This window comes from Panthera onca, chromosome C2 (assembly GCF_046562875.1).
Source record: "Panthera onca isolate mPanOnc1 chromosome C2, mPanOnc1 haplotype 2, whole genome shotgun sequence".
Classification (NCBI taxonomy): Eukaryota; Metazoa; Chordata; class Mammalia; order Carnivora; family Felidae; genus Panthera; species Panthera onca.
The window spans coordinates 30,176-58,101 of NC_138347.1; the positions used below are offsets into that span (position 1 = coordinate 30,176).

The 27,926-nt window shown below is 41.3% G+C and overlaps 1 protein-coding gene across 2 annotated transcripts in view; it reads left to right on the forward strand.

The window, feature by feature from the left end:
* Positions 1–845: 845 nt before the first annotated feature.
* Positions 846–27,926, forward strand: part of LOC132684093 (uncharacterized) — a 70,439-nt gene continuing 43,358 nt past the window's right edge. For both annotated transcript variants that reach the window (XM_078452635.2, XM_060640698.3), the window contains exons 1-3: positions 846–1,300; positions 11,538–11,725; positions 15,084–15,205. In XM_078452635.2, coding sequence (XP_078308761.2) covers positions 1,242–1,300; positions 11,538–11,725; positions 15,084–15,205 — 369 coding nt within the window. In that variant the 5' untranslated portion in view covers positions 846–1,241. The remainder of the gene's footprint in view (positions 1,301–11,537; positions 11,726–15,083; positions 15,206–27,926) is intronic.

Below are 27,926 nucleotides of genomic sequence, written 5' to 3' on the forward strand. Positions count from 1 at the left end.
GAGAGAGAGAGAGAGAGAGCATGAACGGGGGAGGGTCAGAGAGAGCGAGATACAGAATCTGAAACAGGCTCCAGGCTCTGAGGTGTCAGCAGAGCCCGACGCGGGGCTCGAACTCACGGACCGCGAAATCATGACCTGAGCTGAAGTCAGCCGCCTAACGGACTGAGCCACCCAGGCGCCCCAATTACTGGGTTTTTTTTTTTTTTAGTGTCCTGGATTAGTTGCCATTTTATGGACACTGAAAGAAAACAAAAGCACTTCTTGTTCATCATCCCCATGCCGAAGTGAGTGGTTTGAAGTCCTGAGGTCCCGGTAATGACCTAAAGGAAGGCAAGGAAGCTCCCCCTGCGATAGCCACACCTCACCTGTCACCTGTTACCTGTCACCCCTGCATGTGGAAATGCTGGGAGGCATTTCCATTACTTACTTAATACCTGGCCCACAAAAACAACGCAAGGATCTCACACACACACACACACACACGCACACGCACACACGCGCGCACACACACACGCAGCCGGTAGAATGAAGTGTAATGGCCCCTGGGCACAGACTTATGCAGAGGTTGGATGTCTGCCGGTAGCCACTGCTGTTCTGGAATAAACCTTCCTGGGCAGGCTCCTCTGGCCGCGGCATGAGCGTCGGGGCGGCCCCGCCGGGAGGGTTCCTCTGTCCGCAGCGACCACAGGCTCAAAGGGGCTCCTGGTTCAGTTCTGAGTCTTTCGCGCCCCCGCGACGCGTCTCTCCTTGGGGAACCCCCTCCCAGGGAGCGCGTTCCCTGGCGCCCAACCGCGCATCGAGGGAGCCCGTCGGGGGTCCTGCTTTCTCGAGAGGGGGTCCTGCTTTCTCGATCGGAAGACCTGCAGAGCGGAGGCGCAGCGCGTGGGGACGAGGCCCTCTCCCGACTCGTGCCGGGGACTCATTCCCGGACGAGAGCGCTCTCCCTGCGGCTGGTGTCGCGGACTTGCCACTGGCGAGTGCCATACGCACTTGCAGACGCGGAAGCCCGCGTTTGTCTGCGCTGAGGGCCCCTAGGGGGAAACCGGCCAATCGCGCGCCGCGGGCCCTCGTACCGGGAGGCGGACAACCCTCGCCCCCGACCCCCGGGGCGCGCGCTCCAGTCCTGGAAACGGGTCGGGACGCACCCAGCAGGCAGCCTTCCGGGCGGGGGCGCCTCTTCCCTGGCGCTGGGCGGCGACGCTCCGGGTCGGCGCCCCTTTGTGCGGCCGCCGGCGGGCACCATGCTGTCCATCGGGGGCAGGTACGCGGGGAAGAAGAGGAAAAAGCCGGCGCGGAGGAGGTACTAGGGCACAGGGGGCGCGGGCGGCGGGTGTGGGTCCCATGCCAACCGCACCCGGGGCTCCGCGGGATCCGACGCCGAGAGTACCGGCCTGGGGAGGGTGGAATGCGACGTCAAGATCCCCCAGTCCCACCCCAGAAGTGTCTCTGGGGGTCTTGCTCAGGTCTGGGGGCGGAGGGCGCTGACTGAGCGAGCTCTTCGGGAAGGGCGCGCGGGGTCTCCCGGACCAGGGCGCGCCCGGGGAAGGGTCTCCCGGGTCCACAATCCCGGGACCAGGGCGCGCACGCCGGCAAGGGAAGGGGTCCCGAGTCACGGCGGGGGGTTGGAAGGGAGAGACCTTGCGTGGATGGGTGACTCCCACACTTCACCCCCATTTACCGACGGGATGCCAAGGCCCTGAGCACGGTCCCGACGCGGCAGGGTCCCTTCCACGTTCCTGGCGGGAGAGATCTGTGTGGCCCCTGGAGCTGGGCAGACGTTCCTGAGGACAAAAAATGACAAGCCTGTGGAGAGGTCACTCCTTGGGCAGCGTCCTTGGACCAGATACCCCAGGGTCTGTGCGCGTCCCGGAGCGGCTGGGGCGGGGACCCGGGGCTGGACCACACCTGGCAGCGAGGGCCTGGCGACAACCCGCCCTCAAAGCATATCCCCAGGGACGCAGAGACCCTCCTTCCACCCCCACCCCACCCCCACTGGCGCAAGGGAACCAGCTCCTGGAGGCGGGTCTGTGAGAAATTTCCAAAACCTCTCAAAATATCAATTCTAATTCCATGTCGTTTTAAAATACATAAAATGCCGTGGTAGAAGTGAAGTACAAAAGGGCAAATAGCCCTTGATACCAGTGATAGGAAATGCTCAGAACAGGTAAATCCAAAAGTAGATCGGAGGTGGCAAGGGGGTGGGAGAGGGGAAGTGACTGCTAAGGGTTAGGGGTTTCTCTCAAGGTGCTGAAAAAGTTCTGGACCTGGGGAGTGGTGATGGCGATACAACATCCTGAAGGTGCTTAATGCCACTGAACGGTACACTTTAAAAATGGTTACATTGGTAAAAATTTATGGTGTTTGCATTTTACACAATAAAAAATATACACACCATGAAACTTCTCAGTAGGGGCATAGCTCAGAAACAAGCTCATCATAAGTTATTTGTCCAGGGCAGTGAAACCAGCCATCACTGGTTAATTGAAAAAAAAAAAAAAAATGTTAAAATGGGGGGAGGCATCCCTAAATGTATTACATATACTGCACATTTTTTTAATTTCACATTTTTATTTAAATTCTAGTTAACTAAAATTAACTTGGTAAGCTTGGTTTCCAGTGTAGAATTTAGCAATTCATCACTTACATATAACACCCAGTGTTCATCACAAGTACCCTCCTAAATACCTATCACCCATTTAGCCCATCCCCACTCACCTCCCTCCATCAACCCTCAGTTTGTTCTCTATCATCAAGAGTCTCTTATGGTTTCCTTCTCTCTCTCTCTCTCTCTCTCTCTCTCTCTCTTCCCTTCCCTGTGTTCATCTGTTATGCTTCTTAAATTCCACATATGAGTGAAATCATATGGTATTTGTCTTTCTCTAACTGACCTATTTCACTTAGCATAATACACTCTAGCTCTATCCACAATGTTGCAAATGACAAGATTTCATTCTTTTTGATGGCTGAGTAATATTCCATTGTGTAAATATACCACATCTGCTTTATCCATTCATCAGTTGATGGACACTTGTGCTCTTTCTATAGTGTGGCTATTATTGATAATGCTGCTGAAAACATTGGGGTGCATGTGCCCCCTTGAATCAGTATTTTTGTGTGTTTGTTTTTTTATCCTTTGGGTGCAATTGCTGGGATGGGATGGAGGGTAGTTCTATTTTTAACTTTTTGAGGAACCTCCATACTGTTTTCCCGAGTGGCTGCACCAGTTTCCATTCCCACCAGCAGTGCACGAGGGTTCCCCTTTCTCCACATCCTTGCCAACATCTGTTGTTTCCTGAGTTGTTAATTGTAGCCATTCTGACAGGTGTGAAGTAGTATCTCATTGTGGTTTCGATTTGTATTTCCCTGATCATGAGTCATGTATCTGTTAGCGATCTGAATGTCTTCTTTTGAAAAATGTCTGTTCATGTCTTCTGCCCATTTCTTCACTGGATTCTTTGTTTTTGGGTGCTGAGTTTGATAAGTTCTTTATAGATTTTGGATACTAAGACTTTATCAGATATTTCACTTGCAAATATCTTCTCCCATTCTCTAGGCTGCCTATTATTTTTGTTGTTTCCTTCGCTGTGCAGAATATTTTTATCTTGATGAAGTCCCAATAGTTCATTTTTGCTGTTGTTTCCCTTGCCTTCAGTGACATGTCTAGCATGAAGTTGCTGCAACCAAGGTCAAAGAGTTGCCACCTATTTCTTCTCTAGGAGTTTGGTGTTTTCCTGTCTCACATTTAGGTCTTTCATTCATTTCACAAATTTTTGTGTGTGTGTGGTGTAAGAAAGTGGTCCATTCTGTATGTTGCTGTCCAGTTTTCCCAACACCATTTGTTGAAGACACTGTCTTTTTTCCATTGGATATTCTTTCCTGTTTTGTCAAAGATTAGTTGGCCATATAGTTGTAGATCCATTTCTGGGTTTTCTATTCTGTTCCACTGATCTATGTGTCTTTTTTGTGTGTGTGTGTGCTGGTACCATATTGTCTTAATGGCTACAGCTTTGTAATATAGCTTGAAGTCTGGAATCATGATGCCTCCAGCTTTGCTTTTCTTTATCAGGATTACTTTGGCTATTCAGGGTCTTTTGTGGTTCCACACAAATTTTAGAACTGTTTGTTCTAGCACTGTGAAAAATGCTGTTGGTATTTTAACAGAGATTGCCTTAAATGTGTAGATTGCTTTGGATAGTATAGACATTTTAACAATGTTTGTTCGTCCAATCCATGAGCATAGAATATTTTCTTTCTTAAGTGTTCTATAGTTTTCAGAGTACAGATCTTTTACCTCTTTGGTTAGTTTTATTCCTAAGTATCTTATGGTTTCTGGCACAATTATAAATTGGATCAGTTCCTTGATTTCTTTTTCTAATGCTTCATGATTGGTGTATAGAAATGAAACAGATTTATGTACATTGATTTTATGTCCTGAAACTTTGTTGAATTCATGTATCAGTTCTAGCAATGTTTTGATGGTGTCTTTTGGGTTTATACAAAGAGTATCATATCATCTTCAAAGAGTGAAAGTTTGACTTCCTCCTTGCCAATTTGGATGCCTTTTATTCATTTTTGTTGTCTGATTACTGTAGTAATTTTTGTTAGTCTGATTACACACAGACTAACATCGTTAGCAAACCACAAAAAACTGGCACAAGTTTTCAAAACCTCTGGGATGCAGCAAAGGCAGTCATAAGAGGAAACTATATAGCAATCCACACCTTCCTAAAGAAGGAAGAAAGGTCTCAGATACACAACCTAACCCTACGCCTTAAAGAGCTGGAAAATGAACAGCAAATAACACCCAAAACCAGCAGAAGACAGGAAATAATAAAGATCAGAGCAGAAATTAATGCTATCAAAACCAAAAATACAGTAGAACAGATCAATGAAACCAGAAGCTGGTTCTTTGAAAGAATTAACAAAATTGATAAACCACTAGCCAGTTTGATCAAAAAGAAAAAGGAAAGGACCCAAGTAAATAGAATCAAGAATTAAAGAGGAGAGATCACAACCAACGCAGCAGAAATAAAAACAATAATAAGAGAATATTAGAGCAATTATACGCCAATAAGATGGGCATTCTGGAAGAAATGGACAAATTCCTAGAAACATATACACTACCAAAACAGAAACAGGAAGAAATAGAAAATTTGAACAGACCCATAACCAGTAAGGAAATCGAATTAATAATCAAAAATCTCCCCAAAACAAGAGTCCAGGGCAAGATGGCTTTCAACGGGAATTCTACCAAACATTTAAGGAAGAGTTAACACCTATTCTCTTGAAGGTGTTCCAAAAAGTAGAAATGGAAGGAAAACTTCCAAACTCTTTCTATGAAGCCAACATTACCTTGATTCCAAAACCAGACAGAGACCCCACTAAAAAGGAGAACTATAGACCAATTTCCCTGATGAACATGGATGCAAAAATCCTCAACAAGATATTAGCCAACCAGATCCAACAATACGTTAAAACAAGTATTCACCATGACCAAGTGGGATTTATACCTGGGATGCAGGGCTGGTTCAATATCCACAAAACAATTAACATGATTCATCACATCAACAAAAGAGAGTACAAGAACCACACGATCCTCTCAACAGATGCAGAGAAAGCATTTGACAAAATACAGCATCGTTTCTTGATAAAAACCCTCAAGAAAGTAGGGATAGAAGGATCATACCTGGAGATCATAAAAGCCATATATGAATGACCCAACACTAGTATCATCCTCAATGGGGAAAAACTGAGAGCTTTCCTCCTAAGGTCAGGAACAAGACAGGGATGTCCACTCTTGCCACTGTTATTCAACATAGTATTGGAAGTCTTAGCCTCTGCAGTCAGACAACACAAAGAAATAAAAGGCATCCAAATCAGCCAGGAGGAGGTAAAACTTTCACTCATCGCAGATGACACAATACTCTATATGGAAAACCCTAAAGATTCCACCAAAAAACTGCTAGAACGATTCATGAATTCAGCAAAGTTGCAGGACATAAATTCAATGTACAGAAATCGGTTGCATTCCTATACACCAACAATGAAGCAACAGAAAGAGAAATCAAGGAATCGATCCCATTTACAATTGCACCAAAAACCATAAAATATCTAGGACTAAATCTAACCAAAGAGGTGAAAAACCTATACACTGAAAACTATAGGAAGCTTATGAAAGAAATTGAAGAAGACACAAAAAAAATGGAAAAATATTCCATGCTCCTGGATAGGAAGAACAAATATTGTTAAAATGTCAATACTACCCAAAGCAATCTACATATTCAGTGCAATCCCTATCAAAATAATGCCAGCATTGTTCACAGAGCTACAACAAACAATCCTAGAATGTGTATGGAACCAGAAAAGACCCCAAATAGCCAAAGCAATCTTGAAAAAGAAAACCAAATCAGGAGGCATCACAATCCCGGACTTCAAGCTATACTACAAAGCTGTAATCATCAAGACAGTATGGTACTGACACAAAAACAGATACTCAGATCAACGGAACAGAATAGAGAACCCGGAAATCAACCCACAAACGTATGGCCAACTAATCTTTAACAAAGCAGGAAAGAATATCCAATGGAATAAAGACAGTCTCTTCGGCAAGTGGTGCTGGAAAAACTGGACAGCGACATGCAGAAGAATGAACGTGGACCACTTTCTTACACCATACACAAAAATGAACTCAAAATGGATGAAAGATCTAAATGTAAGACAGGAACCCATCAAAATCCTAGAGGAGAAAGCAGGCAAAAACCTCTTTGATCTTGACCGCAGCAACTTCTTACTCAACACGTCTCCGGAGGCAAGGGAAACAAAAGCAAAAATGAACTATTGGGACCTCATCAAAACAAAAACTTCTGCACAGCGAAGGAAACAATCAGCAAAACTAAAAGGCAACCTACAGAATGGGAAAAGATATTTGGAAATGACATATCAGATGAAGGGTTACTATCCAAAATCTGTAAAGAACTTATCAAACTCACCCAAAACTCAAATCATCCAGTGAAGAAATGGGCAAAAGACATGAATAGACACTTCTCCAAAGAAGACATCCAGATGGCCAACTGACACATGAAAAAATGCACAACATCACTCATCATCAGGGAAATAAAAATCAAAACCACAGTGAGATACCACCTCATACATGTCAGTATGGCTAACATTAACAACTCAGGCAACAACAGATGTTGGCAAGAATGCGGAGAAAGAGCATCTCTTTTGCACTGTTGGTGGGCTTTCCAGCCACTCTGGAAAACAGTATGGAGGTTCCTCAAAAACCTAAAAATAGAATTACCCTATGACCTAGCAATTGCCCTACTAGGTATTTATCCAGGGGATACAGGTGTGCTGTTTTGAAGGGAAACATGCACCCCAATGTTTATAGCAGCACTATCAACAACAGCCAAAGTATGGAAAGAGCCCAAACATCCATCAATGGATGGATGGATAAAGAAGATGTGGTATATATGTACAATGGAGTAGTACTCGGCAATCAAAAAGAATGAAATCTTGCCATTTGCAAGTACATGGCTGGAACTGGAGGGTATTATGCTAAGTGAAATTAGTCAGTCAGAGAAAGACAAATATCATATGACTTCACTCATATGAGGAATTTAAGAGACAAAACAGATGAACATAAGGGAAGGGAAACAAAAATAATATGAAAACAGGGAGGGGGACAAAACATAAGAGACTCCTAAATATAGAGAACAAACAGAGGATTAATGGAGGGCGTGTGGGAGGGGGGATGGGCGAAGTGGGTAAGAGACACTAAGGTATCTACTCCTGAAATCATTGTTGCACTATATTATAACTAATTTGGATGTCAATTTTAAAAAATCAACTTAAAAAAAAACTGGCACAATGTTCTACACCATGGCATCTATGTTTTGTAATTGATCCTTAGGCAACCTAGGAGGTAGAGACTTCTATTATCATCCCCCTCTTAGGGCTGAGGCATAGAGCCTGGGTGGTGAAGGGGCTTCCCAGTTTACCTGCTGCCTCACTTGGACCTGGCCTCTTTCTGTGGCTTGTTGAAAGAGGCTGGGATCCTGCTGGAGAAGACGAGGGAAAACCTCATGAGACAGGGTCACCTGGTGAGCAGGTTCCAAGGAACCTTAGGGGGTAGTGAACTGAGCTGTTGAGCCCCCTCCTCATTCATTTGGCTGGCTGGTCCCCCCAGTTCGGGCTATTATGAATAAGGTGCTATAAATAGTCTTTTGTGGACATATACTTTCATTTCATCCCAGTAAGCACCTAGGATTGGAATTTCTATGCCATGTTTAACATTTTAAAAAACTGAAATCATTTTCCAATGAATGAGAGTTCCAGTTACTCCAGATCCCCTCCAACACTTGATGTTGTCAATCTTTTTAATTTTACCCATTTTAATATATATGTACAAGTAATTTATTTTAATTTGCAGTTTTCTGATGAATTATAATGTTGCCTATGATCCCATATGCTTTTTGGCTATTAGTATATTTTCTTTAGTGAAGTATCTATTCAAATTATTTACCCATTTCTAATGGATTAGTGAAAGTCCTTTATGTATTCTGGATACAATAACTTTTTTTCAACTACATATACTACATATACTTTTTTCCATACTTAGTTTCTTAATTTTGTTGAAGTCCAGCTTACCAATCTTTTTCTGTTCTGGTTTGTGCTTTTTGTGACCCATCTAAGAAATCTTTGCACATCACAAGATCTTGAAGATTTCCTCCTGTTCATGTCTGTAGGATCTATAACTATTTCCCTTCCTTCCTTACTATTGGTAATTAGCATTTTCTTTTGGGGGGAATTGATTTGATAGATGATTATCAATTTCATTGATATTTTCAGTTTTCACTTTCATTTATTTCCTCCATTTTCTGTTTCATTGTTCTGCTTTTACTTGATTATTTTCTTCCTTGTACATACTTTGGGCTTAGTTTACTCTTGTGTTTCTAGCTTTTAAGAAGGAAACTCAGATCATTTACTATAAAACTTTCTCCTTTTCATATGTAAGTAAGGCGATAGTCTTCCCTCTACACATTGCATTAACTGCACCCCACAAATTTTGGTATGTTGTCCTTCATTACCAATTAGATTTTTTCTTATTTCCTTTGTGATTTCTCCTTTGGCCCATGAGTTGTTTTATTTTTTTTAAGTTCATTTATCTGTTTTGAGAGAGAGAGAGAGAGAGAGAGAGAGAGTACAAGCAGGGGAGGGGCAGAGAAAAGGACACAGAATCCCAAGCAGGCTCTGTGCCATCAGCATAGAGACTGACGCACGGCTGGAAACTCACAAACTATGAGATCATGACTTGAACCAAGATCAAGAGTTGAATGCTAATTGACTGAGCCACCCAGGCACCCTGGGCACATGAGTTATTTTAAAATGTGTTAATTTGCAAATATTTGAGGATTTTTCAGATATCTTTGTTACTGTTTCTTAAATATCATTGTGTCTGACAATGTACTCCGTATGATTTCAATCTATTTAAACATACTGAGACTTGTTTTATGGCCCAGAATATAGTCTCCCTTGATGAATTTCTGCTTGTGCATAAAAAGAATCTATATTCTGCAGCTGTTTGTTGTAGTGTTTTACAAATATCAATCATACTAAGTTAGAGGAGAGGGTTCATGTCTTGTATATCCTTAATAATTTTCTAACTATCTGTCCTATCATTTAGTGAGAGAACACTGCAGCAGTCCCCAATTCTACTTATGAATTTGTCTGTTCCTCCTACCAGCTGTCTCAGTTCTTGATCCACATATTTTGAAACTCTGTGAATATATATATATATATATATATATATATATATATATATATATATAATGACTTTTTTTAAATTATGAAAACATCTCTCTTTATCTTTGGTAAGTCTTCTCTGTCTGATAATATAACCACTCAGGCACTCCAGCTTTCTTATGTCTAATGTGCACATGGTATGTCTTTTTCAATCCTTTTACTTTAACCTATCTGTGTCTTTACATTCAAATTGTGTTTCCTCTAGACACCATATATTGGGTTTTGTTCTTTCAGCCAGTCTGATATTCTCTGCTTGTTTACATTTTTGTAATCTCAATGTGGTTGAGTTTAAGTCTGTTCCATCTATTCTTTGTTATTTTTCCTTCCTTTCTTTGGATTTAATTCTTTTTTAGTACCTCATATATCTCCTTTTGTGACTTATTAGTTGTACCTCTTTGCTTTATATTTTCAGTGTTTGCCCTGAGGCTTACAGTGTAAATCTTAACTGATACTATCTATTTTCAAATAATATGATACTGCTGTATGGATAATGTAATCACCTCAGAATAATATAATTCCACGTCCCTTCCATCCTTTGTGCTATTGTTTTCATACATTCTACATATGCCATAAACACCACAGTGCAACACTATTATTTTTCTTTAAGTAGTCAATCATGTTTTAAGTAAATTAAAATCATTAAATTTTTATCATCTACAGCATTGTTTATTCTTTCATGGAGATCCATATTTCTGTCTAATATCATTTTTCTTCAGCTTGAAGAACCTTTTTTAATATTTATTGTAGCTCAGGGGCGCCTAGGTGGCTCTGTCGGTTAAGCGTCTCACTTCGGTTCAGGTCATGATATCACAGTTCATGAGTTCGAGCCCCATGTCGGGCTCTGTGCTGCCAGCTCTCTGTCCCTCTCTCTCTGCCCCTCCCCCACTCACACTCTGTCTCTCTCTCTCTCCTTCAAAAATAAATAAACATTAAACAAATTTTAATATTTATTGTAGCTCAAATCTTCTGTAAACATTCTTTGAGTTTTTGTTTGTCTGAAAATGTCTTTACTTTGCCTTCATTTTTAAAGGATCTTTTCCTCAGTCATGGAATTCTGGGTTAAAAATTCCTTCTTTCAGTCCGTTAAAGATATCATCCCATTGCGTCTTGGCTGGCATTTTTTCTGATGAGAAGTGAGCATTCATTGTATCTTAATTCATCTGTATGAAATGGGTCTTTTTTCTCCGGCTCTCTCCATCACTGGTTTTCGGCAATGTAATTACAATGTACCTTGGTCTGTGTGTGCATACAGAAAAGGAGAGAGCACATACACACAGATGTGTGTTAATGTAGGTTTGTGAGTGTGTGTGTGTGTGTGTGTGTAGGCTCAATTCTTAATAATTTCCTAAATGGAGTTTCAGCCATTTCAGTGTTAATTGTGGTATAGATTTCCTAATTTAAAAAATTGCATATGGATGCAAATATGTCAGGCTACCAGAAAGTGGGGAGGAATGGCCAGTCCCCAGCTCCTGGTGCTTTGAGGGCCACCAGGTCTAACATGTGCACAGTATGAAGTGGCCTCATCCATCCCCTGGGCCCACTGGCCAGGAGGGCAGAGCCTCCGTGGCGTTTTATGCATGGGCAGAACCTGAAACTGTGGAACAAAGGTTTCTGCCTCCAAACACGAGGAACGTGGGCCAGATAGTGTCTGGCACACCATTGGGGCCCTGTGGGTGATACAAGCGACAGTGCAGAGAAAGGCAGAGAATAATGGCTTCTCTCTCCCCCCCAAGTCCTAAACCACAGCCTCCAGAAGGAGCCGAGTCCAACCCTTCTAAACGGCACCGGGACCGCCTGAATCAAGAGCTGACCAAACTGACCAACTTGCTGCCCTTCCCTGAGGATGTGCGGGCCCGGCTTGACAAGCTCTCCATCCTCAGGCTGATTGTGGGCTACCTAAAGGTGAAGAGCTACTTTGCAGGTAAGTGGCAGCCGTGGTTTCCAAAATAAGCTATGAGAGGAGCCTGTGCACACAAGCACTTGGAGTTAGTTAACCTTCTGTCCGGGCAAAGGCTGCACCATGGTGTTTGGTCTCAGGCAGAGGAAGAAGGCAGCATGCTCAGCACAGGTGCAATAGGTGAACCAGAATGCAAGCGCGTAAGTGGATGCCCAACCTGATGTGTAAATTCTGGGCTCCACACCATCTCTCAGGCTGTCCATGGAAGGAGATGAACACAGGTCCCAGCCTGGCTGTGTTTTGCACCAGGCTCAGAGACTGGCATATGCAGAAATCCCTAGCTGATGGCCTGAATTCTTTCCTTCCGTTAATTTGTCATTTCTTGTGATAAGCCAAGTGCTCCTCCACCTTGCAAAACTTTGGTTTAGAACAACCATTTTTATGAAACTAGGATATGAATTGAGATATTTCTTATTATCTTCTGGAGCACTTATTCTCCTAAAGTTCTTTACCATGTAATGGGCACAGTCTACTCTTCCATGTCCTGCCTGCTAATTCACTGTGTCATTGCTGAAAGGTAGTTTTAACCCATTCCTGCAAGTGGAACTTTTACTCAGTAAATCCAGAGATGCAACTGAGCACAGGTGAGCTTGTGGCCGCCAGTTTCTCCTGGAGGAGGAAAGTGTGTCCCTTCTTAACTGGTAACATGCAGTCCAGGAAGATAGACAGGAAGACTCTGGGCCTGGATAACATGTAACAAATTGTTACAGCAGCTCAAAATAGAAATTAAAAAATTAGTTGGATCTAGTCGACATTGAAAATACATTGAGAATTATGAAACTGCCCAAAATGCAGTGAAAACTTTAGAGGAGCAGCAGCTATTTAATCGCATATAACAGTAATGTGGAATAGCCATGTAATGGTCAAACACATTTGAGGTGCTGGCCAGGGGTCTGGGGTCAGAGGGCCAGGATGACTGCTGAACAGATACAGGGTTTTCTTTTGGGGTGTTGACAGTATTTTGGATCTCGACGGAGGTGGAGGTTGCACAACATTGTGAATGTGCTCAATGCCACAGGGCTGCTCAGTTTAAAATGGTTAATTTTATACTTTATGAATCCTACAGGGGCTGAAATCCTTTGAGGGAAGGGAAGCATAGGCCCTTCAAAGTCCTCTCATTACCCAGAGCCTTGCCTTGAATAGCCTTGCCTCTGTTTCCAGGCTGCCTGCCTAGAGCTGTGCCTGGGCCTTCTCTCCTCCAGATGTCTCTGGTTTGTGCCATGAGCACAGGGGCTGTGCTGCAGGCCACTGACAGTGGTGGAGACCTTAGACCCTCTGACCTGGGTCTGGTTTCCCCCAAGGATGGCCCAAAGGAAAGAGGCACATATGTGCCCCTGGGATGCTCTGGAGAGCTGCTGTCTTTACTAGTTGTGTGTTGTGAACTGCTTTCACATGGAAACACCTTGATCCTCAGCCAGTCTAAAACCTGGTCTGTTCGGAGCTGTGGATCTCAGTCCTGTCTCTGCCACCACTTTTGTACACTCCTCCTCTGGGTCTCTCCTCTGAATGGATGAATGACTTACAAGGCTGTTTCTCATGTAGGCAGGAGTAGGGACAGCCTGGGTGAGAGGCACAGCTACCTCAAAGCCAGCCTAAGGAAAACAGTCCCCATTCCTTTTGGACCCTCAAACAGGCAGGAAGGCTGGACCCACAGGATCCACACACACAACGGCTTTGTTGAGGACCCACTACTGTCCACAGGATCCTAGCCTCCCCAAGCCATAGAACCCACGGAGCTGCCATATCAAGGTCCCAGCTTCCTCCTGCCATGGCCTAAGACCGAGGCTAGGGTTTTCCCTATCCCTGCCTACTTCCGCATTCAACAGGACAGGTGCCATGTGTCAAAAGTTTCATAACTAAGCAGTTAACCCACATTCATCTGCTATATGCTCTTCAAATCCAGATGCCCGGTTCTCCCTTTCTTTGTGACTCAGCATTATATAATTTTCATATTATGTAATTCATAAAAAAGGATTGTCATCTATTGAGCATCCTCTATGAGCCATGCTTTTTGTCCAGGTATCTCATCTGAGTCTGTGAGGCACTGTCATCATCTATCTGCCAGTACTGATAGAAAAGTGAGGCTCAGAGAACTCAAGGATTTTTAAGGTGGCACAGCAGAGAGAGAGAGCCAGGTCTGAACCTGCTCTCACTGCACTAGGCAGAGTCTCTGTTGCCATGAAAATGAGGTAATTTGAAATCACAAACTCAAGCTAGAGAGAACTGGATGGCCCATCACTTGGGTCTTAGACCAGCTGGGGCCCACTGTAGAGTAAGAAGATAAAGAGACTTTGCTGGAGACCTGGAGATGGGGGCGGGGGCGGGGGGGGTGGCGCGGGGGAAGCACATAGTCACATGTCCCAAAGAGACAACTGGCTGAACGAGAACCCACTGTTCACACTCCTGTGGGAACTTGGGGGAGAGCCTGGCTGGGACTGTTCTGCCGATGGAGGAGCACATTAGCACTCAGCTTGCAGGGAGGTGCAGGAGCCTGAGAAGACATGGAATGCCTCTGTAGAGTGGTGCAGAACTGGAGGTGTGAGGGCATTCTAGATCCCCACCAGCCTGGGCCTGGCCCAAATGCCTCATTCTTCACAGAAGAATGTCTTATTTCTAGGCTATCTCTATGTGGGGCTGCTCTTGGGTTGAATTCGTTCCCCAGCACCAGCCCCCTTCCCACACCTTAATCTTCCCCAGACAACCAGCTACGTCTCTAGCATGCAGGCCACTCCAGTGGTCCCGGGCCAGAGACAGAGGCAGGAGTGCCCTGGTTTCCACAGGGTTCTCTGATGAACCCTGTGATGAGCTTGTTTTTAAAACAACTTGCAGACCGCTCTGTACAAATGACTTTCCTCTGATTTCAAGCAGCCTCGACTTTTCACAGCTGCTCTTAGATGTTGGCTTGAACAAGCATGAGCAGCTCCAGTAGCCCTTGGGTTTCTTCCCAGGAATCATGACCAGATCACTTAATGGGCACTTCTGAGGCTGTAAGATGCTTTCCTTTTTTCCCCCCTCTTTATTTCAGAGCTGTCATGTATTTTTTTTTTATTTCTTCCAAATTTTTATTTAGATTCTAGTTTGTTAACATATAGTGTAATATTGGTTTCCAGAGTATAATTTAGTGATGTATCACTGACCTATAACACCCAGTGCTCATCAGAAGAAATGCCCTCCTTAATACCCATCACCCATTTAGCCCATCCCCCCACCCTCCCTCCATCAACCCTCAGTTTGTTTCCTGTTAAGACGGTTTCCTCAAACACAAGCTATACCAACAAGATTATTACATATTTGTTTTCAATGCCACCTTTGTCTTCCTCAGCCATCCTAAAGGACAGCATTGCAGACTGCTCAGGTGACCCACCCATGAATCCAGGAAGAAGTGAGCATACCTCTCCACAGGTCAATGTAGAACTGTTTTCTGAAGGGGACTTGCTTCTTCAGGTACTGTATGATATTTTCCAACTCTATTCCCTGTCAGTGGTTATAATTATAACAGAACCAGGCCTCAGAGTTTTCCAGAAAAATTTTGTTTCAACTCTTATTGGATTTATCTTTAATTGCCATGAACAGTTTCTGGTTGAATAGAGTATTCTATATCTCTTTTTCCCATTTTTTGGATAATTCTATAACTATTGTGCCATGTGGGTGGGAGTCACACATGAGAAGAGTCAGAAACCCTGGATGTCAGTCCTTAATGGCCACCTGCTAGTCAAGTAGCAGCCAACTCTACCCACAAGGATGATGCTGCATTTCCCTGCCTGCCTCAGGGGTTGTAAGACTCAGAAAGCTGTCTTTCCAAAGACTGTGTGCTTCAGATCCAGGAAATCTTTACTTTCAGGACACTAGGGGGTGTGTAGGTGCAGTCGGGGTTTGGTGCTGTCTTCAGATGAGTCATGTGAATCAAAGAGTCTGTTCCCTGGAGTTTGGCGGCACAAGCATTGGTTTGCAGTTCCTGATAAGGGCCTTTTCAGTGAGATAAGAGCCTTTCTGGAAGTGTCGTTTCCAAAAGACAAAATTTCCAGGTTGCAGGATGTGATGCTTAAGGTCTTTCACTCCTGGGAACACACTGTGAAAACATGTAGTCCTTATTCCCAGATCAGATGCCAAAAGTATCAAACCTGAATTTGAGAAAACTGAAAAAATTTTTGGAGACTTTATATCTCTTTAAGGCCAAAAAGTTTAACAGGTGAATACTGTCTTCCTGTGAAGAAGTTTAAGAAGCAAATCATCTACACATTGTAGCAAAGTAAACCCTGAAGAAAACTATAGCATGCAGGTCAGCTTTTAAGTTTTGTGAAAAGTAAGAAGGACACTCTGTGAAGCCCTGGGGCATTACTGTCCAGGTATTTCCATTCTTTCTAAGTGAAAGCAAATAGATGTTAGCTATCCTTAATCAACTGGAATACTAAGAAATGCACTGCATAGATCAATTGCAGTGAAAAAAATTTGCTATCATCAGGAATGGATATTGGTAACACACAGGGGTTAGGAAGAACAGGGTAATGAAGGATTACAGTGTTATTTATTGCTCAGAGGTCCTGGACAAACCTCCATCCCTGGCCATTGGGTTTTATCACAGGTAAATTAGGAGTGTTACAGGGACTAGTGCAGCATATAATGAAGCCCTGAGCCTTGTAATCTTCTATTATGGTCATAATGCCTTATAGGACTTCTTTCTTTATAGGCTATTGATTAATTCTGGGGAGAGGTTTTGAGGGATCTCTTTGAATCTTGATGGGAGGTGCACTGTAGATTCTGCCAGTAGCAGATGAAGATTTTGTCCATAAGAACGATGGTAGCTGATTCAATAGGAACAAATGATCAGTGTCTCCAGACTCAGCTAAACCACAAGAGATGGAGCAAATAGATTTCAAAGGGTCATTTAATTCACCTCATTGGCTATTTGATTAATACTGTCAAATTCTTGAATTATACCCCCCTCTGCCGCCTTTGCCTCAGTTAATTTAGAAACAGTATTTTTCAAAGATGCAAACTTAGAATCCTGAAAATTGGTACCCTCAAGGCACCAATTAAAGTAGTTATCCCATTCAGTTTGTTTACTTTGTTTTGTTTTGTTTTGTTTTGTTTGCAGACAAGGGTTTCTAATGTAATTATAAGAAAAAAATTGGGAAGATCAAATGTTCTTCCATATTGGCCATTGAAGTTCTACATTACTTTCAGTTAAGTTGGTATATTTAGTTAGAAATGCACATGAGGGGGGCCATGATTTTAAAACATAAAATCGACAGAGGACCCAGAATGGGGGGGCACCCTCAAAGCATTTTGATGATTGTGATCTGTTTTATTAGAGTCTTTTTCCTAAAGCCAAAGAAAATTCCTAAACAGCACAGTTCCAGTAGAAACAGCCTGGTTTCAAAGGTATCGGACCAAAGTCAGCATATTTCCAACAGGCACAGTTTCAACAGGAAAAGTTAAGTTCTAAAAAAGAGTGGGACCAAAGTCCAAATGAGTACTCTCAGAGGGCAAGGCCTTAACACAGATCCTTAATAAAGCATGGAGAAATCAAAACAGAAAGAGAGCAGAACTCAAAACCCAGAAGAAAACAGCCTCAAACTCCAAGGTTCACCAAGAAAGCAGTGAGCTCAAGTAGCTCTGTGGATACCAGTGGCTTTTGCTCATCACCCCAGGAATTGTTGAGGCGGGGAGGGGAGGATCTTTTCTGGATCCCACTTCTGACACCAAGTAACATTTACCTTGAAAATAAACTGTCAGCTGTTTTACCAGAAAACATAGGTTTACTTGGGAGCCATAGGGAATTGCAATTTGGGACAAACAAATCTATTGAAAAACGATAGGCAAGTCCATACAACAAAAGAGAAGAGACTCTTTTACAGAGGAGAAGGAGAAATTGGAAGGGGATGTTGTAAACAGAAAGTCCATTAGAATAAACTGGGAGCTGGAAGTATAGTGATTTCTCATTGGCTGGGGTGTGACAGTCTTAGGCTGAGATTTGAACATCTCTTACTGGCTAGGCTGGTTCGGGGGGGAGGAGGAAATCCTTCTTCCTCCTGCTGGTAGCAAAATAGCTAAAGTAGTATCAACTTGCAAGATATATCTCTTCCTGTTGTGCTCTGCAATTGATGATGAGTTGTAAGACATGAGAGCTCCCCCTCTGATCCCCCAGCTCCATGATTTAAAAACAGGTTTCCTTTTATATTCACAGAAATATTTGACTTCATTTTGTGGGAGCACGTTCAGATGTTTGGCATTCAAGATCAAATCAAATTTAAATCATTCCATTTTTCTAAAAACGCACAATTAAGAGGGTGAAATAGTAGACCAGCTAAAATTTAACAGAGAAAATCATGGAAAGACACAATTTGGAAGAGCCACAGGGTCAGAAAAGTCTCAAAATCTACCAAAACCTTGCCCTTGTAATGTCCAACTGCAACTGGACCATCGTCTAGAACAATAGAGCAACCCATTAACAATTAGTGAAGGCTAACAGCTTGAAGTTTAGTGGTGAGATCAGGGAAGGAGATAATAAACCGCAAAGGTAAACACCGTTGTCACTATCTGCTGATCAGGAAGACTATGTACATACCCAAGGCTATGCCTTATGGGGAATGAGATTAGAGGCTGCCGGGGGTGAGGGAATTAGACTTCACTGAACTAATCCATCCAGATCATTAAATAAACAAGCAAACAAGAGAGGTGGAGATCATTATCCAGTTAGTATATTACCTAAAGATGTAGTTCTCAACAATAAATCATGAGACATGTAAAGAAACAGGAAAGTGTGACTCATGTAGAGAACTAAAAGAGGGAATAGAAACTGCCCTTGAGTGACCCAAATGTTGAATATACCAGATAAAACTTCTAAGTGGTTTTTATAAATATGCTCAAAGAATGAAAGGAAATAATTTTTAAGATTAAAGGAAGATGACAAAGTCTCATCAAATAGAAAATATCCATGAAGTGAGATATAAAAGGAACTACATGGAAATTCTAGAGTTGAAAAATATAATAACTGAAATGAAAAATTCACTAGAGGGACCAATAGTATACTTGAGCTGGTAGAAGAATCATGGCAGGATTTGAAGATAGATAGAGATTATGCAGTCTGCAGCACACACATGCACACGCACACACACACACACACACACACACACACACACACAATATGAACAGAGACTCTAAGACATATGGGATACCATTAAATGCACACCAATATACATATACTGGGGGTACCAGACAGAAAGAAGAGAGGAAAAGGAGCAGATTGAATACTCAACAAAATGATGACTTAACACTTCACAAATTTGATGAGAAACATTACTGTACACACCAAAGAAGCTCAAAAATATCTAAGTAGAATAAATTCAAAGAGATACACACCTGGACACATCATAGTCAAAATATTGAAATGAAGACAAGAGAAAATCAAACACCAAGAGAAAAATGATTCATCATGTATAAGAGAACCCCCCACGAGATTAACAACTGACTTGTGATCAGAAACCATGAAGGCCAGAAGACAGTGCAGTGACATAAAGTGCTGAAAGAGAAAAAGAAAAAAAACCCACACATTTCCACCAAGAATCCTATATCAGCAAAACTATATTTCAAAATGAAGGTGAACTAAATATTCCCAGATGAACCAAAACTCAAGGAATTTGCTATTAGCAGACTCACCTTTTGATAAATACTGAAGGATCTTTTTCAGCCTGAAGGTAAGTGATATCCAACAGCAATTGATCCACGTGAGAAACAACAGCACTGATAAGGCAATTATCAGCAATTATAAAAGGCAAAATAATGTTTCTTCTTTCTTCTATATAGTTATTTTAAAAAGCAGTTTCCTGGGGAAACAAACAAGTATATAAATTGTGTTGAGCCTATAATACACAGAAATGCAACATAGTTTACAATAACAACAATACAGAAGGCAAGTGAGAGAAAATGGGAGAAAACTTGTGCTGAAGTAAGGAAATGACATCAGATGTGAACTCAAATACACAAAAATTGAAAAGAACCAGAAATGGTAACAAGAAGTTTAATAAAGTAATTCTCCTTAAACATATATGTGCTCTCCTTTCTTCTTTCAGCTGATTTAAAATGCATTAAATTAGGGCGCCTGAGTGGCTCAATTGGTTAAGTGTCCGACTTCAGCTCAGGTCATGATCTCCGTGTTCATGGGTTTGAGCCCCATGTCGAGCACAGTGCTGACAGCTCAGAGCCTGGAGCCAGCTTGGATTCTGTGTCTCCCTCTCTGCCCTTCCCCAGCTCTGTCTCTGTCTCTGTCTCTGTCTGTCTCTCTCTCTCTCTGCCTGTCTCTCTCTCTCTCTTTCCCTGTCTCTCAAAAATAAATAAACATTAAAAAATAAAATGCATTAAATGTTAAAGTAATAAAATAACATTGTATTACAGATTTGTATCCTATAAAGTTATAATATACATTAAAATATAGCAAAAAGGGAAGAAGGTAATAGAGATATATAGGAGTAAATTTCTATATCTCATTGGAATTAAGTTAGCATAAAATGAAGTATATTCTGATAATTTGTTATGTATATGCAAGCCACAGAGCAACCATTTTTTCACAAACTCAAAAAATACAAAAATATTACATTAAATAAATGAAATGCTATACTAAAATAAAAACTTATGGTAAAAGAGGAACAAAAGAAATATGAGACACAGAAAACAAAAAGCAAAACAGCAAATGTAAATCCCATGATATCAATAATAATCTTAAATGTAAATGATTAAACAATCCAATAAAAAGTCAATGACTATCTGGCTGTATTTCTTATAATCCCTCCCATATGTCTTCAAGAGATACACTTTAGATTCAGAGATGTAAACAACCATATACAAACAACATATACAACATACAACATATACAACATACAACAAACAATCATATACAAACAACAACCATAAGAGACCTGGTGTGACTACATTAATATGAGACAAAATAGACTTTAACACAAGAAAAATTATACATATACATATACATATACATATACATATACATATACATATACAACATACAACATATACAACATACAACAAACAACCATATACAAACAACAACCATAAGAGACCTGGTGTGACTACATTAATATGAGACAAAATAGACTTTAACACAAGAAAAATTATTGGAAATAAATATTTATTTATTTATTTATTTATTTATTTATTTACTTATTTACTTTTATTTTTTAGAGAGTGCAGAAGAGAGGGTCAGAGAGAGAGAATCTTTTTTTAGGGTTTTTCTTAATGTTTATTTATTTTTGAAAGACAGAGACAGAGCATGAGCAGGGAAGTGGCAGAGAGAGAGGGAGACACAGAATCTGAAGCAGGCTCCAGGCTCTGTCAGTGCAGAGCCTGATGTGGGGCACAAACCCACAAGCTGTGAGACCATGACCTGAGCTGAACTAGGCGCCCTGAGAGAGAGAATCTTTTTTTTTTTTTTTAATTTTTTTTTCAACGTTTTTTATTTATTTTTGGGACAGAGAGAGACAGAGCATGAACAGGGGAGGGGCAGAGAGAGAGGGAGACACAGAATCGGAAACAGGCTCCAGGCTCCGAACCATCAGCCCAGAGCCTGACGCGGGGCTCGAACTCACGGACCGCGAGATCGTGACCTGGCTGAAGTCGGACGCTTAACCGACTGCGCCACCCAGGCGCCCCGAGAGAGAGAATCTTAATCAGGCTACATGCTTAGCATAGAGTCTAATGTGTGGCTCAATCCCACAACCCTGGGATTATGACCTGAGCCGAAGTCAAGAGTCAATTAGATGCTCAACCAACTGAGCCACCCAGTTGCTCTGGTAAATAGATATTATATAATAATTAAAGGGCCAATCTATTCCAAAGATATAACAACTATTAATATATATGCACCTAACAATTGAGCCCCAAAATACATAAAGTAAAAACTGGTATAATCAAAGGGATAAATAATTCAAAAATAGTAGTTACTGACTTTAATACCCAACTTGCAATAATAAACACAAACAACTAGATAGAAGACTAACAAGGATGTTGAACACTTAAGCCATACTATAAACCAACTAGATGTAACAAACAGTATAGAACACTCAACCAAACAACAGGACAATACACATTCTACTCAAACATGGAATATTTTCCAGATTAGACCATATTCCACCATTAAACATGCCTCAATAAATTTAAAAGAGTTAAAATCATACAAAATATGTTCTCTAATTTGGAACAAAAATAGATACATAGATCAATGGAACAGAATTCAGACCCCAGGAAAAAACCCACAATTATATGGTCAATTAATCTATGAAAAAGGAGGCAAGAATATACAATGGGGGAAAGACAATCTTTTCAATAAACAGTTCTGGGAAAACTGGACAGCTACCTGTAGAAGAATTAAATTGGACCACTTCTAACACCATACACAATAATAAACTGAAAACTAATTAAAGGCCTAAATGTGAGACCATAAACCATAAAAATCCTTGAAGAGAATACAGGAAGTAATTTCTCAGATATTGGCCATTATAGTATTTTTCTTGTCTTTTTTTTTTTTTTTTTAATTTTAGAGTGAGTAAGGGACAGGGGCAGAGGGGGAGAGAGAGAATCTTAAGCAGGCTCCAGGCTCAGCACAGAGCCCAAAATGGGGCCTAATACCACAAACCTAGGATCATGACTAGAGCAAAAATCAAGAGTCAGACACGCAACTGACTGAGCCACTCAAGCATCCCCATGGTAAAATTTTTCAAGAAATGTCTCCTAAGGCAAAGGAAGCAAAAACAAAAATAAATTATTTGGACTATACAAAATAAAAAGCTTTGGCACATTAAAGGGAGCCATCAACAAAAAGACAACTTACTGAATGGGAAAAGATATTTGCAAATGATGTCTCTGATATCTAAAGAACATACACAACTCCAAAAAGCAAACAATCCAATTTAAAAAATGGGCAGAGGATCTGAATAGACCTTTTTCCAAAGAAGACATACAAATGGCCAACAGACACAAGAAAAGATGCTAAATATCACTAACCATCAGGGGAATGCAAACCAAAACTACAATGAGATATCACCTGCCAGAATGGATAAAATTTTTAAAAAACCAGAATGGATAAAATTTTTAAAAAAAGAAAGAAAGAAACAACAAGTGTTGACAAAGATGTGGAGAAAAAAAGTACCCCTCCTGCACTGTTGGTGGGAAGGTATATTGGTCTAGCCACTGCAGAAAACAATATGAAGTTTCCTCAAAAAATTAAAAATAGAAATACCATATCATCCAATAATTCCACCATAGGATATTTTCCCAAAGAAAACAAAAACACTAACTCGAAAAGATATATTCATCCCTATGTTTATTGCAGCAGTATTTACAACAGCCAAGATATGGAAGCAACCTAAGGGTCTATCAATAGACAAATGGATAAGGAAATTGTGGTGTATATATACAATGGAATATTACACAGCCATAAAAAAGGATGATGAGATTGTGCCATCTGAATCAACATGGATGGACCTAGAATGTGTAATGTTATGTGAAACAAGTCAGACTAAGAAAGACAAATACCATATGATTCCACTTAAAAGTGTAATCTTAAAAAGCACAGGGGTGTCTGGGTGGCTCAGTCGGTTAACTGTCCGACTCTCAATTTCGGCTTAGGCCATGATCTCATGGTTCATGGGATTGAGCTCCACATTGCACTCTGCACTGACAGCACAGAGCCTGCTTGGGATTCTTTCTCTCCCTCTCTCTCTCTGCCCCTCCCTTGCTCTCTCGCTCTCTCTTTCTCTCAAAATAAATAAACATTTAAGAAAAGGAAAAGGAAACAGAAACAAATGAATAAACAAACAAAAAGCAGAATCAGACCTATACATACATACAACAAATTGAGGGTTACCAGAGTGGAGGGGGTTGGGCAGTTGGGCAAAATGGGTAAAGGGGAGAGAGAAATATAGGTTTTCAGCTATGGAATGAATAATTGACAGGAATGAAAGGCACATTATAAGGAAAAAATACATATATAATAAAATAAAATTTTATATAATCGATACATCTTTTTAATTTCTAGCAGTTGAAAGCACTAGGGGAAAAAGTTCTCCTACTATATTGGACTTAAATTAGAAATCAATAACAAAAGGACTATTTAAAAATATTTACAAAGTACACACTTTCCTAAACAACCAATGAGTCAAAGAAGAAATCACAAGAGAAATTAGAAAATACTTTCAGATGAATGAAAACAAAAGTAATACAACAAAACTTAATCAAATGCTCTTAAGGCAGTTCTTTGAGGAACATTTATAGCTATAAATGCCTATATCAAAAAAATGAAGATCTCAAATGAATAATCTCACTTTCCACCTTCAGAAATTGTAAAAAGAAGAGCAAACTACAACGAAAGCATGCAGTGGAAGGAAGTAATAAAGACTGGAATGGAAATAAATAGAGGATAGAAAAACAATACAGAAATCCCATGGAACAGTTATTTGAAAAGATAAACAAAATTAACAAACCTTTACTTAGATCAAGGGTTGGGGTGGAAGGACAAAATTCAAATTACTGAAATTAGGAATATAAAAGGAGACCTCATTACAGATTGTATAGAAATACAAAGGATTATAAGGAAATACTAGAGCAACTGTATTCCAACAAGCTAGAAAACTTATATGAAATGGACAAGTTCTTAGCGAGTCACAAACTAAACAAAACAGAAAACCTGAATAAAACTATAACATGTAAAGAGATCATATTAGTAAATCTAAAATATTCCATACAGAGCATCTCAGGTTCAGGTGGCATCATGGTGATTTTTACTAAAGATTTAAAGAAAAATTAACACTATTCTTTCACAACCTCTTTTAAAAAAAAAAGCAAAAATAGAAGGAGCATTTCTTTACAAGAAAGAAGACTTTACAAGAAAAGAAAACCACAGGGCAATATGTTTTGGGAATATGGATGCAAAAATCCTCAACATAATACTAGTAAAGTGAATCTAACCAACATACAAAAAAAGATTATACTCCCGAATCAAGTGAGATTTGCCCAAGAACTGCAAAGTTGGTTTAACATGTGCAAATCTAGTAATAAAATACACCATATTAATAGAATACAGGACAAACACCACATGATAACCTCAGCTGATGGAGAAAAGGCATTACGAAAAATCTGATACTCTTTCATGTAACAAAAATCTGATACTCTTTCATTAAAACAGTGCTTTCTCTACCTGATATAGGACAACTACAAAAAAGCCAAGGTAAACATCACACTTAAAGTTGCAGACTAAAAGGTACCTGGGTGGCTCAATCGGTTTAACAACCAACTTCGGCTCCAGTCATGAACTCATGATTCATGAGATCAAGCCCCACATCAGGCTAGCTGCTGTCAGTGCAGAGCCTGCTTTGGATCCCCTGTGCTCCTCTCTCTGCCCCTCCCCTGCCCCTACCCCTGCTTGTGCTCTTTCTCTCTCAAAAATAAACAAACATTAAAAAATAAATAAAGTTGCAGATTAAAGATGTTGTCGAAGATCAGGGAAAAAACAAGTTATGTTTTTTCTCCCATTTCTACTCAACATTGTACTGGAGGTTCTAGGGAAATTAGGCAAGAAAAGGAAATTAAAGTCATCCCTACAGAAAAAGAAAAAGTAAAGCTACCTCAATTTGCAGATGACATCATGTTGTGTGAGAAAAACCTAGGGAATCCAGTACAAAGCTAATAAAACTAAAAACAAGTTCAGAAAGTTTGCAGAAGAGATCAATATAAAATAAATTGGGGGGGGGGGGGGCGCTAAGATGATGGTGTAGTAGGAGGACCCTAGGCTTGCCTCCTCCCTTGAATGCTAACTGTCATTCTGAATACTCTAGAAATCAACCTAGAATTGATAGAACAAACTGCACAACTAGAGGGACAGAAGAGGCAACTCTGAGGAAGGTAGGAAGTGTGGAGATGTGGTTTGGGGGAGAAACAGACAGTGGTTGCTGCAGAGGGAAAGGATCCCTGGTCACAGAGAAAAGCTAGAGAGAGTGGAGCACACGTGGATAAGCACAAGAACACTTCCCCAAAGCCATTGGCGAGGGGAAATGAGTGGGGATACATTTTGTGTCTTTGCAACCAGCAGGGCTCAAAAGACTGGAGTTTCAGAGGTCCCCAGGCTTTGCTGGGATAGAGATCTGAGGCCGCTGCCCTACTCCTGAGAGAAGGCAGGCAAGCAACCCTGGGGCAGCCTGCCCAATCTGAGGATCACCTAAGTGGCATAGGAAGAGACTCTTCATTCTTTTCGGAGTGCATCTGTGAGAAGTGCCATTGCCTCTCTGGGGACAAAAGAACCTGTGGTTGCCATTTCCCTCCCCACCTCTCAGCATAGGCTCAGAGACACCTGCTAAGGCCAACTAACCAGGAGGCTGGCTGTTTAGGCTGCTTGCTTCAAACTCCACACCCCTGCACTGTGGCACGACTTCCTTTCTGGGTCAAACCTGCATCAGTCTCAGCGCAGCAAGCTCAGCCCCCAAAGGAGCAGCACAGGTCCCAGCCACACTAGGTCCCTGAAGCTTGGAAGTTTAAAAGTTAGCTGACCTGGCTGGGATAGAGCCTAAGGTATGCTGCACTGCTCCAGGCAGGAAAGTGACTGAGAGAGTGTGTGAATACAGTGATCTGAAAAATGCCTGTGATCGCCTGAGGGGAATTTATTCGCTCATCTGAAAGTGCTTCTCTGACAGCAGTGAGAACAAACTCCCCTCTCCAGAGACAGAGGAATGGGCTGGCACCATTTCCTTCCCCCATACATCAGCATAAACCAACTTCAGTAAACAGCACAGCACCAACACTTGCTGCCTAGCCTGCTTACACCAAGTACCACCTGCCCTTACCTCTGCTGGTACTGCTTTTCTCTGGCAAGTGTGCCTAGCGACCAGTGCAGTAGGCCCATCCCTTAGAAGACCAGCACGAACCTTCACATACACCATGTCTACCAACCAGAGAGTTATGCGAACTTCAGTTCTAGTGGAAATAGCATCAGGTCTCTTTTAACAAGCAGACTAGAGCACACCTAGTAAAGATTCACGGCACTCTGGTTAAGGTACAAACACTGTCCACTGTAGGCAAGAAGAAACTGCAGATGACTGACGGGAGGAATACAGCAGCCAAAACACAGCAGCACCCAGAGTGCACCCAGCACACACCAGAGACACTTCCTGAAACACCACGTCCCGGAAACTATATGACCTCTTCTTCATAAAGCCATTACTCTCAGAAGCAGGAAACATAACAGACTTTCCTAACACAAAGAAGAAGACAGAGACCTAGACAAAATGTCAAGATGGAGGAATTCATTCCAAAAGAAACAAAAAATGGTCACAGCCAGGGATTTAATCAAAACAGATATAAGTAATATGCCTGATCCAGAATTTAAAGCAAAAATCATAAGAACACTAGCTAGGCTTGAGAAAAGCATAGAGAACATTATGGAGACCCTTACTGCAGAGATAAAAGAGCTAAAAACCAATCAGGCTGCAGTGAAAGATATAACCAAGATCCAAAACCACTGGATGTAATGACTACAAAGATGAAAGAAGCAAGCAGAGGAATGAATAAGTGATATAGGAGATAGAATTATGGAAAATAATAAAGCTGAACATGAGGTAAAGAAAAATCTTCAAATGAAAGTAGACTTAGGGAACTCAGTGACTCCATCAAACATGATAATATTCATTTCATAGGAGTCCCAGAAGAAGAGAGGGAAAAGGGAGCAGAAGGTTTATTCAAGAAAATGACAGCTAAAAACTTCCCTAATCTGGGAGAAGAAACTGACATCCAAATCCAGGAGATACAGAGAACTCCTATCAAAATCAACAAAAGCAGGCCAACACCAAGACATAATGTAGTTAAATTTGCAAAATATAGAAATCAAAAATCCCAAGAGCAGCAAGACAAAAGAAGTCCATAACTTACAAGGGAAGACCAATAAGGTTCGCAACAGATCTCTCCACAGAAATTTGGCAGGCAAGGAGGGGTGGCATGATATATTCAATGTGCAGAAGGGGAAAAATATGCAGCCAAAAATACTCTATTCAGCAAAGCTACCATTCAGAATAGAAGGAGAGATAAAGAGTTTCACAAACAAAAACTAAAGGAGTTTGTGACCACTAAACCAGCCGTGCAAGAAATATCATAGAGGACTCTTGGAGTGGGA